Source organism: Tyto alba, unplaced genomic scaffold, assembly GCF_018691265.1.
Source record: "Tyto alba isolate M040663 unplaced genomic scaffold, T.alba_DEE_v4.0 Super-Scaffold_3, whole genome shotgun sequence".
In the NCBI taxonomy this organism is placed as follows: Eukaryota; Metazoa; Chordata; class Aves; order Strigiformes; family Tytonidae; genus Tyto; species Tyto alba.
This window is the reverse complement of record NW_024881304.1, coordinates 8,473,700-8,494,527: the sequence shown is the minus strand read 5'-3', so window position 1 is coordinate 8,494,527 and position 20,828 is coordinate 8,473,700. Positions and strand designations below refer to the sequence as shown.

At 42.6% G+C, this 20,828-nt stretch overlaps 2 protein-coding genes across 4 annotated transcripts in view; both read left to right on the top strand.

The window, feature by feature from the left end:
- UROC1 (urocanate hydratase 1) overlaps positions 1-3,430 on the top strand; it is a 47,001-nt gene extending 43,571 nt beyond the window's left edge. For all 3 annotated transcript variants that reach the window (XM_042799696.1, XM_042799697.1, XM_042799695.1), the window contains 2 exons: positions 1,094-1,193; positions 3,186-3,430. In XM_042799696.1, coding sequence (XP_042655630.1) covers positions 1,094-1,193; positions 3,186-3,326 — 241 coding nt within the window. In that variant the 3' untranslated portion in view covers positions 3,327-3,430. The remainder of the gene's footprint in view (positions 1-1,093; positions 1,194-3,185) is intronic.
- Positions 3,431-5,711: 2,281 nt separating this feature from the next.
- On the top strand, positions 5,712-20,768 carry ZXDC (ZXD family zinc finger C). Its single transcript, XM_032994938.2, has 10 exons — positions 5,712-8,961; positions 9,547-9,699; positions 10,661-10,739; positions 10,861-10,991; positions 11,953-12,123; positions 12,707-13,392; positions 14,039-14,123; positions 15,915-16,087; positions 17,391-17,492; positions 18,530-20,768. Exons 1-10 carry the CDS (start codon positions 7,869-7,871, stop codon positions 18,614-18,616), a joined length of 2,760 nt encoding a protein of 919 aa, XP_032850829.2. The 5' UTR covers positions 5,712-7,868; the 3' UTR covers positions 18,617-20,768.
- The last annotated feature ends 60 nt before the right edge of the window (positions 20,769-20,828 follow it).

Sequence of the window (20,828 nt, the reverse complement as noted above, 5' to 3'; positions counted from 1 at the left end):
ACACCTAACTCCTGTCTGATCATGGATATGTCTGATATTATTATATGTAAATTTTGTAAACTTAATCATTATATTAACTATAAAACACAGAGGACAAAATCCTGCTTCCGGGGTCTCCATTAGTAGTCTCTCATACCATGTGTGGTTATATGATATGCCCCAACCCTCAGGTATTGCTGATGCTGAGATACAATACCAGAACTCATAGATTTACAGCAACAGATAATTATTCAACTGCATTCACCACTATTCACCATATGCAACAAAAGAAGAACTTGAGCAGGCCAGAATCTGAAGTCAGACAAGATGTTTTGCTCTACATGTTTTCCCTTGTCCTTTTAAAACCAGACTGGTATTTCTCCCAAGTATAATCTGTTAGTTTTAACATATTTCTGTTCTTCTTCTGCCAATAAGTCTGCTTCCTGAAAAGTTGGCACTGATATCTTTAAACATCTATGTATCTCATACAAAATGAATGACTGTTTTTGAAATGATTGAAGCAGATGTGCATTAAGTGGTGGTTAACGCTTTTTTAATAAAATACTTATGCTCTCTCATTTGTCCCGAGGGAATATAAATAGATCCATCTGTCTGCTTCAATAAATACACAGTCCTCCTCACGATCCTATCTATATGACAGGCTCTAGTGGAGCCAAAACAAACAGCTTAGCGTTTAAAAATACCCAGAGATAGGTAACTCTCCAGACTGTCAGAAGTGTTAACCTTTCTTTACTTGTTTCTTGAGTCAGTATGGACATTCAGGAGATGCAACGCAAACTTAGTTTTTGGCACTCCTGCTTGGACCAGATACTGACTGCTAGCTAGGCATTACAATAAAGGTGGAACAGGCTTGCTGCAGATCAGGAAACTAGGCCTTTGCCCTGTTAAATTCCCTTTTTTGTGTGCTTGTTTGTTTTTGTTTTGTTTTGTTTTATTGTTAATATAAAGGACACTGTTAATGTCTCTTAATCAGCACCATTTCTATGTTCTCATCTTTCTTTCTGCAGTGCAACTGAACAAATTAACTCCTGTGATTTTTGTGGGATTTCTTTAAATTATTTTGATTTGATTCTCTTACATTTATATTTTTTAGGGGTGAAGTGATCAATGGGGGATTTGGCCTGGTTTTGGATGGGTCCAAGGAGGCTGAAGAACGGGCGAAGATGATGCTTAGCTGGGATGTTTCCAATGGAGTAAGCAAAATTCATTATATATGTTCACTTTAATATTTTACTGTCTCCAGGACTATGTTTATTTAGGTACTTGGGTTCCAGTGCACCTATTTTATTTTTTTTTTTTTAACTGAATGGGAAGTATGAGCACTCAGGCAGGAGTTTTTAGGATCTGGCTTTTTGTATCCCAGGAATAGGCCTAATGGGCCAACTGACTTGTTCTATCCACTGCATCTAAAATGGGTGTTTATGAGCCTGATCCCACTAGAGTCAATGAGTTGTTTTGTTTCTTTGTTTTGTTTTGTTTTTTTTTTGTTTGTTTGGTTTGGTTTGGTTGTTTTTTTTTGTTTGTTTGTTTTTTTGTTTGTTTGGTTTGTTTGTTTTTTTTTTTTTTTTTTCTTTCCCCTCCAACCAACTTCAAAAGACTTCAAGTCAATAAAAGAGGCTGAGTAATTCTTGGGTAAAGTCCCGGGACCACCCCTTCTGACTTTACAACATATTGGAGCCCAGAAATTCCACGTGTCAGGGTGTGTTTTGTTATTCTTTAAGCAGAAAGGGAAGCATGCTTACTGTAATTTTGTTAGACATGTTGGCATTATTATTTGCCTACACAATACAACTGACAACTATAAGAACTTTAGTCCTGTCCCTAACTTCTAGATCAAGGTATCTTGAAAAGCTTGTCATGTAAGTGCCAGCTCATCCAGCCCTTGCTACTATTAGAATTTTTGCATTCCATCAGTGTTCAGATAGATCCTGCCTGGGTTTAAGACTAGGATCCCAACTCTGAAGTGGCAGAGAGGTTTTGATTCAGTACTTGCAGGGAACCAAATCAAAAGGATGTAGTGATGCACAGCCCAATGAAAGTACAAGACCTGTTGAATTTTAGTCATGTAACCTCACAAAGAACTGATGTATTGAGGATGCTCCTTGACAATGCTGAAATGATCTGCTCTGTTTTACTTCTCAAGAGAATTGCAGAATTCCTACTTGCCTTAGACCTAAACTTTTTTTTTTTTCTCCTCATAAGACCTGGCATGACTGGGGGTAGAAGAGGAGAAGGAACAAATTGCATGCATTTGCTGTCCCAGATCTGAAATAACACAGGAACAAACTATTAAGGAAGAAGGAGGAAGACAATTATATTAATTTGTAGATAAGAGTAATGAAGACAAACCCTTAACAAGAACTGTATATCAGAAACAACCTATCAAAAACCAATAAATCTATTGCTGCTCTGATTTATTGCAAGCAAAAGCCCCACTCCTCCACACACATGTTGAAAAAGGACAGTCTGAGAATGCTACCCATATTATACACAGGACTGGAAAGAAACTATAGAGTACCCTTGAAAATATACTGCCAGAAATAATCATAGGTGAGTGGCAGGGAAATTGAGTTGTTGACAAAAGATCATTTTTAGCTGTTATTGCAATGATCCTGGGAATTTAGTAGTCTTACATTATTCATATGCTTAAATACCTTGCTATACTGAAACCTAAGTATTTTCTTTCTTGAATGCTTTTGAGTCTGAATATTTCAGACGCCAATTTGCAATTCATGATAGAGATTTGTAAGCCACTGAATAGAGGGAAGGACTTATTTGCTTTGTGTCAAATCTTGACTTTTTTTCATCTGGGGAATCTTGCTTGTACACAGATCAAAACGCAGAGCTTTGTTGGAAGAGGGGTTTACCAGTTTCCTGGCTGTCCATAGAGTTTCATCCTTACATGTTGGCAGAGCATTTGGCTCCTTGATTTAATATTTTGAAAATGAATTGAGTAACATTTTCCTTTTTAAATATGTATCCCACTACAAAAGGACTGATGGCTTAAATGATACTGTTATCTAAACCAAGTGCCAGTTTTACAGAGCTGGGATGGAGTGCACAATTATTTTTGGTGAGAGAATTGTCATGAAATTGGGTGCCAGTGTTTGGACAAATACTGTATAAAATGGATGTGGCGAGAGAAATGTAGGATTTTAACACCCATTGATTTTCTGGTCTGACAGGTCGCCAGACGCTGCTGGTCAGGTAATGACTATGCTTATGAAACCATCTGCCAAGCAATGAAGGAGAATGCCACATTGAAGGTGACTCTCCCTCACAAGGTGGTGGACGAGAACATCTTGGAGCAGGCCATGAAACATTAGTGGTATTCCCAATGCAATGTTGCCCTTAAAAATACATTTGAAGTTGCTTCCTTGATGCCCTATTTTGCTGTCTGGCCAAATGATAAAAGCTTTGCAAATCTCTCTTCCATGTGAGTTCTTTTTGTCCCTTTTAAGTTGTTAATGGGGCAAACCTGTATCCGTCTGTGACAGGTCCACTGATGTCGGAAACGTTCTTTTCACAAGTATATTTGGAACAATATTTGCAATAAGAAACTATTCATTGTAAGGCAAGGAACTGGAATTTCATCCTGAAAATTAAATGAAAAAGAAAAAGAAAAAAAAGAAATCCACTTATTCTTGATAATTCATAAGTTAAGGAGACTCTTAGGTCTGGTAGATCAAATGTGGAATGGAAATTGGAACTCTTCATTCTAATTCAGACTCTGCTGCTATCAGCAAAGAGCCATGAAAACCAGTAGCCAAACATGTTGGTGTGTAAACAAACTTATTCTTCAGCTGTTGGAGAATGTACTGATAACACATGTGCTAGACTCGAGCTTTTCTATATTGCCATAAAAGCATTTGGTGGTTGCAATAGAAAGTGACAGATAAACTCTAAGCAGTTAAACGCAGCCAGCCTGCTTGTTTTTCCCTAAAATTTTCACTGCAAGCAGGAACAGAATGCAGTGCCAGGTAAGTGGGTGGAAAAGCTTGAGGGCAGAATGTACTAGACCATTTCCAGACATCTTACAGCATGTCCAGGAAAATATAGAACAACTCACGATAAATTAGTGTGAGCCAACTTCTGCATCAGTCTGAGATGGTGCCATTCTGCTGAATCTGATGTTGTGTGTGCTTTGTGTCACACAGTGATTAATTTTTTCTTCTGTAGAAGCCCATTGCACTTGATCAGCTTCTAAATGTATGAAAACTTAGATCCTTAGTGCTGGCTGCTGCTTTTTAACGAAAAAAAAACATGCACTACTCACCCACTTGGATGTGAGTGATGCAATTAGTGAAGCACTGTAACAAAATGATCATATACACTTTCTGAAATAAAACACAACTGATATGAAACCAAACTAAAGCACCAAAGGCAAGACCCTGTGGGCTTCCTTCACATGGAAATTGATTATATAGTAAAATAGATACAGAAAGGTCTTTTTGGTCTCCCTTCTTCCCGGGAAGAGTTAGGAAGGCACAGAATCCAGTGTGCCTAGATGCAACTGAAAAAAGGCATATTTTTCAGCTGAACCTACTATTATATCTGTGTTAACAGTAACTCACTGAAGTATTTTGTTTCTAATCAACTGTGATGCTGAACCAAAAATTGAGGCTTACTTTAAAGCCCCTATACACATACATACTGGCAGATACATACATATATATATTTACAGAAACTTATTTTACGTACACATATATAAATATGTGTGTGTATAAAAATAATTCTTAGCTATCATGTCTCAGGCTAAGCATGGCCCTTGTATATGGGCCTCATTCAGACACGAACACAGAGCACCAGCAATCCCTTCCCCGGTGCACATGCGGTACTGGACTTGATCTGCCCTGTCACTCAGTCTCCTGGGCACTGGATCCGTTACCCCTTGGCAGGGGAAGGGGTTACGCAGGTAAACCTGTGCTGGCTGCTGCAGATGAGGTGTGATGAGCCACAGTCCTCAGGACTGCGGGGTCTCAAGAAATCATACAATGACTAGACCCTGTGGTACTTGCCAGGTGAGCACACTCTGCAACTCTGTATTGCCTCTGGTGCCAAGTAAACAGTTTATTTTGAATTGCAAATTGGTTCTTTACTCTTTTCACGTACTGTATATGTCTTCAGATGAATAGTGAGAGTCTGGCATCTGCTTGTAACTGAACCTTCTGTGAAGTGCAATCTGCAGTTGATCGGAATTGCTTTATACTATGCAAAAAACACCCACATTGCCAAGTTATAGGATTGAGATGTGAGTAGTTGTCAGCCAGATTTGACAGCCATTGCTTTGACATATGTTATGCATTACCTATTATTAATAACCACACTGGACCGGGTCCAAAGTTAGTATCTTGGTAGTGTATAAAACTACTTGAGTCTTCATAGCCCAAAAGCACTAGGGTACCACATTGTCAAGAGGAACAACCAGAACAACACTGGCTTTTCTGTACAAAGGAGTGTAGAAGTGCTCCATAGATTCATCTTAATTCCAAGTTGAAAATCCACCAGCAACAAAATGTTGAAGAAATATTTATTATGAATTCTTCACCTTTGTATTGTTTAGTACTGGGGTACCTGCCGGCATGCTCACCTTCATCCCAGACAAAAAAGGAACCTTATTTTGATCTTTGTAGCTTTATTGACCTGAGAACATAACCTTGCAAGCATACCCGTGTTTAATGCTACTCAGGTCCCTGGGAGTTTATAACTCTGGGTTACCTGTAGGGAGACATAGAACCTGAATGTACGAGTGCTATATAAGAGCTACTACTTGAAGTTCAGACTATGTAGTCTTTATTAATAAGGCAGCATGAGTAAGACAAAATGGGTTACAAAAAGGCAGTGATGTGCAGTTCGTTGTATTTATGACTATTCACTGTTGTTTAATTACGTAGTATATATAGTTATGTGTGTACATTTAAATCTACTTTGGTCTTTTAACTGCGTATCTCAAGCACCTAATGAATGTGAATTGACTGAGGTTTACAACACCTTTGGGAGGGCAGAGGGAAACAATAACCTGTTACTGCCTGGGATGAAACAGTAGGTGGTTTCCAGCATACAGAAACCACAAACAAGCCCAGTGCGAAGATTCCCTTTCTGAGCTCTGCTGAGCCTTGTTTTATCTGTTCTCTACTTACTTGCAGAGAAGCTGGGACTGTGAATGGGCTATTGTTCTGTGCGGATGCTGATGTCATTTTTAGGTAGCTGACCTCACTGCTGGACAAACCCAGTACAGAAAGAGCTGTCTTCAAGCCACGCATCTGTAGGGATTGCCTCAGATCAGATCCAGACAGTGGGTGTAAAGGTAATGCATTTCTGTAGGGAAGTCTCAAGCTTGCCACAGGTTGGAGCACCTTCCTATGAATCTTTGTACCTTAGTGCTTTCCTCAAAACACAGACACTTGTCCTGAAAAGCTTGTGCCTGCTTGCAGAGACAAGAGCTTGGTGACAAAGGATAATTCACGCAGAACACTCATATGTCTGCAATTACAGTGGTTTTTAAAGGTGTAAGGCTTGTGACAGGAGAGAGCTGTTAGCTTTCCTAGTTAGGGTCTTGTTGAATCCCTCCAGGCTGTGGCAAACATAAGCAATTTGTGTTTTTTTTTTTTTAATTATTATTTTCTCCTTCAGGTTTGACATCCATCAACTAGGGATGCACCTATGTGTTAAGCAATAAACTCCTGACCAGACCTTTATTTTGCTAGGAACAGGAAGGAAGGTACTGCAGAGACCTCCCCGGGGAGATGGGGATGGCTAGGGGCAGCCAAGAACAGGAATGACCCCCACCCAGCGGCAGTCAGCCGTGAGGTACAGGGGATTCCTGAGGAGGCTGTGCTCGATGACCCGGGCACTTCAGACTCTGCAGAGGGCTGTGCCAGGTCCACACTGGAGCTCTGGGCGTACCTACAGCTCTGTGGCAAGAAGTACAGGCTTCCCTGGAGCTGAGTGTGCCCAGCCAGCAGTCTCCCATCCTTGCTGCTGGAGATTTGATGCTAAATTGCTCAGCGGAAAGGAGGAGTAATTTGAGCAGTGGAAGGATCACAGCACCATCTGCTGGGATTGCTCATCGGTCCCACAGCAGCAGGGGAGTGGTGTCATTTCCACGCCAAATACAGGGTAATTTCCCTTTTTCCTTAAGTATCAGAAAGCCAGAAGGGAGCTGAACATTGCCCCCCAAAACAGCTTTGCCCAAGAACAAAAAAATAAACTACCCGGTTTTTATGCACTAACTGAACTTGCAGGATTTTTTTTTGCATAGGCTTATCCGACTTCAGCAACAATATCTAAGTTTGGAGCCTCTTTTCTACCCCCGATCTCCTTTTGTCTGTGTCTGTCCTTCTTCCCTCCTGCCTTGACAACCCGCTCCCCCTCCGCAGCATCCCTTATTGCTTCTCCCTGACGCTCTGGGGTGGTCCAGGGGCACGGCCATGATCTGAACAGGAAATCTGCATTGTTCGAGGCTGTTTCCTAATGCAATTTTCTGTTTCCACCGAAGGGTATTTTGATGAAGTATATACCTACTGCAACTCTCCACGTGTGGTTGCAAGCTTAGAAGTGCTCCGTGCCGGCACAGCTTCTTCCCTGCTATTAACAGCAATACATAGATCCTAGAAGCAGCTCGCTAGTGTACGGTGGCCACCTGGGCAGCCCCCCCGAGGCGACGGAAAGTCGAGCGGGGCTAGCGGCCGCGGGGTGAACCCCGCTTCGCCCCGTCCGCCGACTCCGCGCTCCGTCTTTTCCCGGCGCCTCCCTCGCCGCGCCCCGTCCCGTCCGGTCCGCGACTCCGCGCTCCGGGTTTCCCCGCCGGCCCGCGCCGGCCCCGCCCCGCGGCTCCGGTTTCAGCCGCTGCTACAGGGACCCCCAAGATGGAAACGCAGGGGCTGCCCGCCGCGGAGGCGGCCCGGGCCCGGCCCGGCGCCCAACATGGCGGCCCCGCCGCGCCGCCCGCCACCCCGCGCCGCCCGCCGCCGCCGCCCGGCTGGGAGCCGGCGGCCGCCGCCACCTCCTCCTCCTCTGCCGCCAGCACCGCCGCGTCGGGCCTCTACGTGAGCTTCCCGGTGCTGCTGGTGGAGGAGAAGCCGGAGCCCGGTGCCAGCCCCTGCGCGCCGCCGGCGGGGCCCGCGCCTGACAACGACGGGCTCCTGCTCGTCTTCAACGTGGTACGCGCCGCGGCCGAGGCGGGCGGCGAAGCGGGGCGCGCCCAGCCCGGCCCGCCGCCCGCCGAGCCGCCGGAGGAGGCCCCCGGCTCGGCGCCGCCGCCTCCTCCTCCTCCTCCTCCTCTTCCTCCTCCCCCGCCGCTGCCCGCCGCTACCGGCAGCGATGGCGGCGGCGAGGACGGCTCCTTCTCGGGGACCATCACCATCAACAACCAGAGCCTGGTGGTGCGCATCGAGAATGGCGTCCTGACGCTGGGGCCCGGCGCCGAGCAGGCCGCGGGCGCCCCGCCGCCGCCGCCCGCCCCGCCGCCGCCGCCGCCCCCCGCCGCCGCCAGCCCCGCCGAACCGCCGGGCGGGCCGCGGCCGCGTTCGCCGCCGGCTTTCCCCTGCCCGGAGCCGCGCTGTGGCGAGGCTTTCCCCCGTAAGCAGCAGCTGCGGCTGCACCGCCTCTCGGCGCACGGCGGCGGCGAGGACGGCCGCGGGGCGGCGGGGGGGGCGGCGGCGGCGCGGCCCTTCGGCTGCCCGGTGCCGGGCTGCTCCTGGTCCTTCGCCACGGCCTACAAGCTGCGGCGGCACCTGCACTCGCACGACAAGCTGCGGCCTTTCGCCTGCGCCGCGCCGGGCTGCGCCAAGCGCTTCACCACCGTCTACAACCTGCGGGCCCACAGCCGCGCCCACGAGCAGGAGGCGGCGCACAAGTGCGAGGCGTGCGGGCAGCGCTTCCCCAGCGCCGCCCGCCTCGCCGCCCACCGCCGCCGCAGCCACCTGGAGCCCGAGCGGCCGTACCGCTGCGACTTCCCCGGTAAGCCGCCGCCGGGGCTCGCTTCCCTCCCTCTGCCAAAAAAAAAAAAAAAAAAAAAAAAAACAAAAAAACAAAAAAACAACCAAAACCCAAACCAACAAAACAAGCTCGCCCGGGTTATGGGCGGGAGCCCGGCCCTGCGACCGCCCAGCGGCTCGGCTCTTTTCCTCCCTGCTGCCCGCCTTTCCCCTTCGGGGCACCCCCCGAGCGTCGAGGAAGGCTCCTGCTCCAGGACACCTCAGATCGCAAGAGGGAAAGTTCGGGAGCTGGAGAATGCTGCGCCTTCTCTGGTCTTCTTATGCCTGGCTTTGTGTTGGCGTGGTGGGACGCCTTAAGTCGCAGCACAGGCTTTCGGTGGTATGCCTTGAGCCGGGCTGTAGGTGTTTTGATTGCCCGCCTGGGCTAAATAATTGTAATCCCTGTGAGTGACGTGGTTTAGGATTAAACTGGTTGGTTTTGAGGATGTTATGTCCTGGAAAAAGGATCACAAAGGCCCCTCACAAAAAGGTGGGAGGGAGGAAAGAATGCAGTTTTCCTCATTCGGTTTTGTATCAAGCTGGTGTCCTGTTTCCCTTCTTTCTCCAGGCTGTGAAAGAACGTTTATAACAGTGAGTGCATTATTCTCCCATAATCGAGCCCACTTCAGGGAGCAGGAGCAGTTCTCCTGTTCGTTTCCTGGCTGTAACAAGCAGTATGACAAAGCCTGCCGACTGAAAATCCACATGAGGAGTCACACAGGTATTCACGAGGGTGACTTGTACCTGGGGAAGTTACATGGAAGCTAATATGTGGAGAGTGGACTTCAGTTCGCTGGAAAAGCTGGAAGTTGTGAAGGGAGAAGGGGTGACATGGGTTATTTGGAGTCAGTGGAAACATTTGATTCGTGGCCTTCTGAGGGGTAGGAGTCCACTGAATGATCTTGCCAAATGCAAAGTAGCTGTGGACATGCAAAGCTCTGGCTTTTGGCACGTGAGCTCTGTTCAGAAAAATATTCCCAGTTCTACTCCCAAATTCATTGACATTCAAAACACTGTGTAAATTCTAATCTTGGTCAAAACAACTGGCTAAAAACCTCTCAGAATATGTGAAACGTATGTACCAAGGTTTGAAATAGCAAGAAGATAAATTTGAATTCAAGCAAGCACTCCTGACTTGCAAGGTCCACTACTAAGCTGAAATTCAGCCTTTTAATCTATTAAAGACAATTATGTGTACTCTCTACTGCCCTCTGCTTTCCTGGTTTCATGGCTTTGCACTGTGGGTTTTTTTTTAAAAATCACTTTTGTTAAGCGAAAGTTCATAGACATGATGGAAACTAACTTCACGTGCTTCACTGTATTGTAATCAGTTTATAATCACAGGCCATGAAAACAGGAAAAAAAAACCATTTCATCTGTGTTTCTGTTTTGAATAATGCTATTACTGGTTATTGAAGAACCTCCAGGTTAGCTCAGATGAATAAGATGGATTGATAATTATGATCCGTATCTATTTCCCCTTAGGGAAAGATGCAATGTCCTTGAGTTAAAGAAGACTCAGATTGTAGGAGAGGGAAGGGACATCAGAGTACTCTCTGGTGAATTGCAGGAGAGGGTGGTTGAGTCTTCTTGTCTTAATTCAATTTAATCAGCTTAGAGATTTTCTAGCAGCAGTGTGTATTTTGGTATTATTTAATTAATGTAACCTTTCTTTGCTTAAGGTGAAAGGCCTTTTATCTGCGACTTTGAAGGTTGTGGCTGGTCTTTCACCAGTATGTCCAAGCTGCTGAGACATAAAAGGTAGCCTTTTCTGATTATACTGTCCTAAGTCACTTGCTGTTTATTTGTTTACTTGTTTTTCTTCCAGTACTTAAGCAGCAGTGGATTTAAACATGCCAATGGCAATTTCCTTCCCTTGTAGGAAACATGAAGATGACAGGAGATTTATGTGCCCAGTAGAAGGCTGTGGGAAGTCCTTCACAAGAGCAGAACACTTGAAAGGCCACAGTATAACTCACCTTGGCACAAAACCATTTGAGTGTCCAGTAGAAGGTATTGTTCAACTATTGTATATTTTAACTGGTAATTAGTGTGTATATTGGCTAAAGATTGTGTGCCCTTTCCCCAAATGCAAGCTTCTTACGGGATTAACAATTTAGAGTGGGTCTTCTAACAGTTTGAAGAGGTAAAACTAAACAGGAGACACTGTAACTGAATGAGTGATCATTCTTAGATTTATAGATTGCGGAGAAAATACTGGTTCATGCTCTAGCTTGATTTTTTTCATTTGTTTTGTTTCTTGTTTGTTTGTTTCCCTTTATGATGAACAGGGCTACTTTATTCTGGAACATCCTACTTCTGATATTTAGTTTCTGTAGCTCAGCTTTTTCACTTGATTCATCACAAGTAATGAAAAGTGGTCCGGTCCAACACCTCCAAGGCCACGTTTTGCTGTTGTGACATGTCCTCTTGAGCGTTCAGTGGCTGCGCTGTGGTGGTGTCTGCTGCTGGGGTGGTAGGTGGCTGTGTAAATGGCATCTGTTGTGGTCCTACGGGAGCCTCGCTGATGCTCCATGGGTTTCTTAGCCCTACATCCATCACCTCAGTAGGACTCCAGGAGCAAAGACTTCGGGTCTGACCTGGAATATTCTGCTTCATAAAGTAAAGCAGCTCGACTTGGTGATTGTTTCTCTTTTTAATGGTTTTGCCAGCAGTCATCATGCAGAATTTACATTTAAGATGACATAGCAGGGAAGCGTTATGCATTACACTGAATGATTTGTTTCTTGTCAGAAACAGGTTGTTGAGCTATCCTACCCACTGACATGTCCTTGGTGTAAAATGAGGGAATGTATATTTGGCTTTCTTCTGATTCCTTTGAATGTATGCACGAATGCTGCAAAATAGCAAGCAGAGTTTTGCAGACCTATACTAATTTGTTTTGTTAAGGTGCTAAATATGAACATCAAATTGAATTAGGTGAAACTTTAAAGCCTTGTATATCTTCTTGCAGGCTGTTGTGCAAAATTTTCAGCACGAAGTAGTCTGTATATTCACTCCAAAAAACATCTTCAGGATGTGGACTCATTAAAAACTCGTTGCCCTGTATCGAGCTGTAATAAATTGTTCACTTCCAAACACAGTATGAAGACGCACATGGTCAAACAGCATAACTTCAGCCCAGGTAAAGTATTTGTTTTAAACTAGGGGAGGGTGCAATAGAAAACCTAAATGTTTTATTAAGGAAAAATGTGTATTTACTGATGCTGAAATCCGAGCCCTGTTGAGAAGAGTGGCAGAGTTCTTCACCAAGACTGGAGTTGGTTTTCCTCCCTTAAAATTTTCAGTGGGACCTGTAACTGAATGTCAGAAAGTGAGACTTGAGCTTGACCTGTGTGAAACTGAGAAATTGCAGCTTTTTTGAATGAAGTAGAGCTTATCCTTCTCCATGCCATCTGTAAAATATGAGCAAGGACTAAAAACCCATCTTTTTGCACTCCCTTCTTTCACTCTGCTACAACCTAACTTAGACTGAACTGCCTTAATGTTATGTTTTGGCAAGTGCTTTTGTAACTGAAATATCTCAGTAAGAGAGAGAACTTATTTCAGTAAGCTTCTTTTCCTGAAATCTGCTTTCAGGGAATTCAGGAAGTGTTTTAGTAGGCTGAAAATCTAGAGTTTGAAGCTACCTCCTCTGATCATTCCTATTTTTCCTCCCCATTGTCTGATGAAAGGTCTTGTCTTATAACCAAACTCTTCTCTTCCAGATCTCTTAACTCAGCTTGAAGCAACCAGCTCCCTCACACCCAGCAGTGAACTCACTAGTCCGGGACAGAGCGATCTCAGCAACATAGACCTTGTATCCCTATTCTCCAATGTGTCTAGTAACAATTCTGGAATTGCAACAGACATGGCGCTAGTGAACTCTGGAATTGTCACGATTGATGTTGCTTCGGTGGGCTCAACACTTGGAGGAAACCTACCTGTCAGTAACAATTCTTTAAGCCAGGCAGTTGATCCCTTGATACTGGTGGCTAGCAGCGATATGCCGCAGAGCCTGGACAGTTCTCTCTTGCTGGGAACCAGCACAACAGTTCTACAGCAAAGCACTTTAAATTTGGATGATGTACAGACTGTCAATGCAGAAGCCTTAGGTTCTCTAGCATCTTTGTCGGTGAGGAATTCCAGTCAAGATGTGCATGGTCTGACATCCAGCAATAATTTAACAATCGACACAGCCACTTTGACTCCTTCTAGTAGCCTCGGCAGTACCAATGTGCCTGAGTTACTAACACCAACTAAAGTTGAACGGAATTTACTTCCTAGCTCGGACGTTGTTGGTCAACAAGAGGGCAGCAAAGTAGTGACACAGTTTGTCTTCTCCAACCCTCCAGGGAGCTACAGTGCACAGAAAGAAATGGATCTTGGCACAGTGACTGGCAGTTCATTTTTGGTATGCAGTAACTATTAATTTTGCCCCTAGATGTTGGGGATATTGATTGCTACTTGTACCTTATAGGGAGACCTTTCTCTCAGATTTTGTAGATCATGCATTTTGGCTTTTTTTGGTGAAGAATGTAGAATGTTGTGTTGAATAGTGTGTTGTCAGAAGTAGATTCAGTGTGGTGATAAGTTCTCTTAAGAAGTACTGGAATTCTGGTGGGTAGAGTTAAGGGAGAACCTTTCAAAATAAGGGATTAAAATTAAGCGGCCACTTGTCTGAGAATGGAATGGAATATACAGGAATACCCAAGAATACATGGTATGTCTTGTGCATTTTGTTTCAGGGAGAGATTTGGGCTGGGAGAGTAGCTGAAGCATTTTCATCTCAGTCCTGGTTCCCATTTGAAGTACTCTTCCCTTTCTGCTTTACTGGGTTACTGCAGGCGTAACTATTTACATTACAAAGTAAATGTTTACACTTAAAATCTGAACGCTTATAAATGTGGAGTTAACTTATTTTTGTGTTGAACTCCAAATATTAAGTACATACAGGGAATTTATTGAAACACTTAACTGAACTCATTAGTCTGTGTTCATTGTCTTGGTTGGTTCTTGCATTCAAAATACTTTGCATCTCTTGACTGTTTTTTTACTAGGAGAGCAGTGGGTCTGCAAGAACAGACTACAGAGCCATTCAGCTAGCCAAGAAAAGAAAACAAAAAGGGAATGGGAGCAGCACAGGTGAGAAGCCTTTAATTTTGTTAAATTTACTAAATACAATTATTTAGGATTTTTGACAGTGAAATGGGAGCAGGTATCTGAGTACATTCTTAAATATCCCATCCAGTTTATTGCTAGTTAAAATAATTATGCATGTGGTGTACCATCTGTTACTCTGGATAATCACATTCTGTGGAATATCAAATTCACAGTAAGTTTACAAAGAAATCTGCACCATATGTTTCATGATTGTTAACAAGACACTATCCCTCCATCCTTCACCTGCTTGTTCTTATTAAAAAAAAAAAAAAAGGTCACTTTGCTTTCTATTTTTTTATGCTTTTGGTCTTAACTAGTAGGCTCTCTTTTACTCAGTACAAATAGCAAAAACATCAGCTGGATTTGTTTTGCTTCCGTGCTTCACTTAGTGTGCATTATTAAGGAATTTATTTCTTAGTTATCTAGAAATACTCAAACCTCTCAGATTATATAGCCTTGTAGAGAGTTCTTGTGCAGAGTGAGGGTTAGATCACGTTTTCAGATGTGTCCTCTTTCTCTTAAACTGTAGTTTGACTCAAAGCTGTGTGACGTGAATTATACACTGTTACTTTGTCAGATCAAACATGATCCATGGCTCACTAGACTTTCATGAGCTCCTTTGAGTTGTGTCTACGCTTGGGACTGGGGTGGAATATCATGCATATATAGTTTAGTTCTTCCTTGCTGTCTCTTAGACCTTCTGCCTCTGAAAATCAAGGTGATGATAATTTTTAAGATGAGTTAAGAGACTAGTTCTGAATTGAGCAATCTCATGTTTCTGTTTGTAAAAGACATACCTGCATAAATTCTGTCTGGTTCAGTGAATCATCACACGGAAGGATAACTGCTTTATGAACCTAGTTCTGAGTGTGCGTATATTATCAAACCTGTGCACGTATCATCAAACGTGTCTTTTGGACATTAAAAAAATGATTACACTTAATCTGCATGTCTCCTAAAATAACCTCAGAAAATTCCTATTTCTGTTCCTACTCGAGACTCCCAGTAGTCTACTTTACACCAGCTGTTACCTTAATGCTACCATGTGCTTCTCAAAGTGGGCTAAAGAGTCTTGTGTTTCTAATTGGTTTAACTAGGTTGAATGAACACTGTAGAGGAAAATTCAGTGTTTACAAAAGTTATCTAAGCCTTTTATTTACTGTAGGTTTAAAAAACAAAACAAAAAACCTGAAACAGCTGCCAGGATTGTATCCTTAAATTTATTTTGATTAGGTTTTTTGTTTTCAGCTTGTGATAAAAACAAGTGGTTTGTCTTGTTTTAAATTGAAAAATTCTTAAGATTGTCATAGTTGTACTTCTTTAGTCCATCCTACCTAACAGTCCTTAAAGTCTTTCTGGAAATAGATGAGCTTCACGATGTTCTTTTCGCAGTTTGGAAAAATGATGTACGTGACTTCTCAGGAAATGAGTTGCAAAATTAAAAATAGAAAATGCAATTCTACTTCCTAATTCCTTTCTATAACTCCACAAATATGCTGATAATTCTGTGCTACCACAGGGGTGAGCCCTAATCTTAGCAGTTTGTGATGTGGTTTTAAAGGCATTCATGTAAAAAGATGCTCAGTCAGCAGTTTGAGTTCATCAGCTGATTGTTGTCTGGTCTTTTAGCAGTTATCAGATGATGCTTAATTATATTGCACTGTTCCAGGCAATTGCTGTATAGTGTAAATAACTGCATAAAACTGAAAAATACTAGCAGGAAACTGGAAAATTGCTTCTGACTGTCTAAATACTAAAATTGCTCTCTCTTAGGGGCATCTGGCTCTGGTCAGAGGAAAAGCAAGGGTGGTAAAGTAAGCCCTACCACCTTTTCATCATCTACTCCTGGCAGTCGACTAGGTGGCAACATAGTTCTGCCAAATGGAGGGCTGACAATAAGGGACCCTGCCACTGGAGCCCAGTATGTGCAAATTCAGCTTCTTCAGGTAAGAGCTGAGGAGGAAAAACATGCTCATCCTCTCTGTTACCTAAACTGGCACATATATGGAAGAATTTGACTATCTGTGAACTCAGGTACTACTGCCCCTAGATGGGATTTTGAGATCTGCATTATGTACCATGTCCATGAGGGCATTTGCTCTCCAAGAAGTCTTTTTCTGGGAAGTTTATATGAAACTGGCTTTAGAGAGATCTTGAAATGCCTGAAAATGGAGCTGGTTCAGTCATAGAACTGCTGGGGGCCCAAACAGGTGCGTTGTAGAAATGGGGAAGAATGTTTTTATTTGGTTTAGTACTAATATTCAGTCCATTCTGGAACATATGGGCACTGTAACTGTAGAGAACATCCTGTTCAGCTTCTTAGGCTGGATACACTTGGTGCAGGAAACGCTGTGATGGAATGAAGAATTCTAGCAAACTTCCATTTTACATGTGAGAGTTGTGGTCCTTCAAGGGCTTAGGAATTTCCTAGTTTGTACAGGCAGCTTTGAGAGCAACTAAACAGATACTACATTCCTGTCTCAAAGTATAGGGTAATTTTCTTGCAAAAGGAAAGAATTACTAATATGCATTAATTTAGGGAGTGCACAGGAGTATGAATTCTTCTTTTTCTTTGCTGACAACCCCCAAATTCTTACATTACTCCACCTCTCTCATTTACAAGGTAAATAAGATGAACAAGAAAAGGTTCCTGCAAATGAAGTTTCAGGCTAAAATGTTACTTCTCTAAACTGTTGAAATAAAGCTTAAGATTTTTTCTTTATAAAAATACCTAGTAATCAATGTGGGCTGAATAGTGGAGCATGGCAGGTAATATATTTTTGGCCAGGTGGGTATCTGTATCGTATCCAGAGAGAGGGTAAGTTCCTAGTTCCTTCCATGTTACTCCTGCTAACATATGGTATGGAGGAAACTACAGGCAGAGTTCTCCATCTATTTAGTTTTCTGATGGGTGTAAACATTTGTAACTTTTAAGTATCAGCTTCACACAACATGATGAAACTTCTTGGGTATTTCTGAGTGTTATGTTTGTTGGAAGATGAACCATTTCTTCCTTTTCAGGTCTTGTCAGTTTTCAGAGTTGATTATGATAATAGATTGTACACTGAGCTAGTTTCAGATTTAAGTGGTAGTTAGCTTTCCACATATCTTTGTGGATGTAGGCCTTACTAGTACAGTTCAGTGGCTTGATCAGATTTTTTAAGATTGTGAGACTGAGTCAAACTTGCCATATTGTTCCCAGGTGCTTGGGGGGGGTCTTGTAATTGCGTCATGTTTCTGCATTCACAGGATGATTCCCCAGGAGAGGGAGATTTGCCCTTTCAACTGAGCTCTCAGTCTTCCTCGTCACATTCTCAGCTTACAGTGGATTTACCTGTTCACATACTTCAGGTACAACATGTCAGAGACATTGGGTTTTATTGCCTAGCTTGAAAGTGAAGAAACTCTAATGTTCTGCCTAATGAAAATACTTTGTTTTCCATTGGGAGTTCACTTACAAGAAGTAGTAAGCAGAGAGCTGCACTGCAAAGTTTATCTTGTGTATGTTACCAACCTTTGACATGTCATAGATGGTTGTTTTTCTTCCCCTGTTACTAAGTAATGAATAACTAAATGTTACTTATTTATTACTGAAGTTCCCTATCCTTGTTTTCCTGATCCCATCCTGCAGATCTTAAGTGGGTTAAGAAAGAGGATCAGAATTTATGTTACAGGCTACAGGAAGGGTGGGAAGTGGGAAAATGTTGAGCCTAGATTTCAGAGCAGTGTCTGTATGGGACTGGCAGTTAGATTAAAAAGCCTGCTTGCTTCTACAGTCTTTGGTTTCACTACTTGCCCTTGTTAACTACTGAGTGTCAGTGTTGTTTGAACGCGGAAAGCTTCATTTACTTCTTACGTAAGTGTTTTATTATCTACTGTTCAGATAAACTGCATACTAGTGAGTAGGAGCAGCTGAGAACTAAGCAGCAGTAAATGATTAGCATGTACATAAATCACACTTTCTACTTGGCCATGTGGGGCTTCAGTTTTGATAAACTCTGCAGTGCAGTTATTCTTACTGAGTGTGCTTCTCCTGGATAGAAAATAAAGTTTTTGTATTTGAGGAGCACCTTACTGTCATAAGCCTAGAAATACAAGAAGAGTGCTAGGATCATTGGCCATGGTAGAGAGTTAATAGATGAAAAGCAAATGGTAAGTGATTTTATATTTATCTCCATTAGTAATGCTCATCTGAAATGTTCCAAAGAAAAAATGTAGCAGCACTGTTTGAGTGGGTCCCCAAATTAGGAAAGGTTCGAGTTTCCTCTAAAGCATTCAAAGCATTTCTCTGGTGTTGGATAAATGTCAAGGTTATCTTACTGATAAGCTTTAAGAGCATCTGGAGGTGAAAGCACTGAACTCTTCATGCTGTCTGTTTGCTTTAACAGGAACCGCACAATTCCACTGAAGATGATGCAGGTTCTGATAACTCTCAGTTCACTGGAAGCACAATAAATTTACAGGATCTGGAATGACCACGATTAAAAACAGTTTCTTGAAAACAAATTGGGCAATCATGTCTTGACAAAGTGAGATAACTGTTGGGTCTTTTTCCAAGGAAAATACGAAAACTAGGAGTGCTGGATTATGGTTGCGCTCTTTGCAATTTGCTAAGGACAGTTGCAGCTGAAAGATTTTCTTAAAAAATGTAAATCCCACTTGATGTGCCTGTGTAAGATATTCTGTCTGCCAGGTGGTTGGAGAGACTGAGGCAGACTGCTGTACAGTGTTGTTTCAGGGAGAAGTACTGTATTAAACTTCAAACTGAGGTAATATTTACTGTTTTCACAGGAAAGCAAGTATTCTACAGCTAACAAGTGCAAATTTATAATCCTGCCTATGACAGTTAAAACTTTCCTTCTGTTGGTCTCCTACTGGAGCCAGTGGCATCAAGGAATTAAGAGCTAAGATTTGCAAGCGTTTTCCACGCACACAAAAATAAGTGTTTCGGCTCCTATGTTCTGGCAGAAAACTGGAATAAAGTGTCACATGTAACACAATTAATGTTCTATGCCATGAAAAAAATGAGATGATCTAAAATTTTTGTTTTAGAAAGCTAGATTCTAAATGTTAACTTAGCTGTGAATCAGTTTGTAGCTCATGTTGAGTTTCTCCCTTTCCTTGCTCCTGCATCCCAAATACTTTGCTGAATTCTTCCAGCAAAACTTGAAAAAGAAAACTGCAATAGAACTGTACTCACTGTAAGTGATTAGCTAAGAGTCCAACAGCATCTGAGAGAGGTTTGTTTTATCTTTGTGTTCCCTTTTTTGGGAGGAATGTTGACTGTCATGTAAATTTAAGCACCTTGATTTTATCTCATCTATAAACTGCTGCCAAGTTACCTGTAAACTGGCCACTACCTTTTTATTTTGGGTTGGTTTTGACTTTTTTTTTTTTTTCTATTGAACACTGTTAACACTTGTTCTTTCTTGATATCCCAGAATGTCACATGCACATGGAGTTTGTCTGGTTTACAGAATATGCAGTTGTCAGAGTATTTTATGAGGGGAAAAGCATTGTTACCTGGGAAGATTTGCCCCACTGAAAAACTGCAGTTTCTTTTGGGGGTGAGGGGAGAGGTTGTATGTACTGTACTTACCTGGATTGCAGACACCTACATAAGTATAGGGTTTATAGGAAAAAAAAAAAAAACAACCAAAACTTTGGTTACATTTGAAGGTAGTAATTTAAATGTTTCTTATGGTGATGTACTGAATGCCTATAAAATTATGTATAGGAGTTTGATAAAAGGGTGTATGTACTGTTTTTTATTCTCAATGAGGTGTGTGTGTGTATGCACGTATGTGTATTTTTTTTACAAAATAAGATATGTCATGCAGGAGAACGTTGTAATCTTTCTAATCTTGCACATATTTATTTATTTTACAGTTATACTGATGTTTAATTCACATGAGGTCATTCAGAAATGCTTTTACTTCCTGTGCCTTTTGAACTATGTATGTGTCCAGACAAATGCTTTTTTTGGTTGAAGACTTGGGGGGGGGGGGGGAAAGCATACAGGTTACGTTCAACTTCAGATCCTGATTTGTAGGCAGTATTCTGTCCTCTGTTTGAACCAGTTTTATTTTTCTATCCTTAGTTTAACCGAGCATTGAGGTGTCTCTCTTCCTCTCATCCTGAGTTTACAGTTTATGTCCAGGGAATCCCTTAACTCTTTCAGGTTGGGTTTCCAAACCAAACTAATTGGTAGATGTGATTTTCTACCTGGTGGCTGTGACTGCAGCACGGCGCACACTCCTGAGAGGTAGAAAGGTTGAGGAGGAATCATGCTGAAGGGACTACTGGGTCTTGCTGTAGTGGTCACAGTGCTCCCCCGGAAGCTGAGACACCTCAAGCTCCCAATGCCTGCATTACATGTTCTTAAGGACCATACCAGTTCTTAATCTATTAAAATGGCCAAGGAACACTCCATCTTTTTATGGGACTTGTAACCAAATCTTTCTACTTCTGAAAATGTACCTCACTCAGCTTTGTAAGTGAATGTAAAGTGCTAACCTCTTGGGGCCGAAAATTGGATCACTTGGCTTGAACTCCATTGCTGGCAATGGATACCTGAAGAACTGCTGGTGCAAAAGGGTTAATAAAGCTTTTTTTTTTTTATGGTCAGTTTGTCACTGGGTATTGTTCTTTGTATGGTTGCATCTGACATAAAGCTAATTGATTTCT

Coding starts and splice junctions, on each gene's coding strand:
- ZXDC (XM_032994938.2), top strand. CDS start 7,869: ATGGAAACGCAGGGGCTGCCCGCCGCGGAGGCGGCCCGGGCCCGGCCC. Junction 9,700..10,660: donor CCACATGAGGAGTCACACAG/GTATTCACGAGG, acceptor TCTTTGCTTAAG/GTGAAAGGCCTTTTATCTGC. Junction 12,124..12,706: donor ACAGCATAACTTCAGCCCAG/GTAAAGTATTTG, acceptor CTTCTCTTCCAG/ATCTCTTAACTCAGCTTGAA.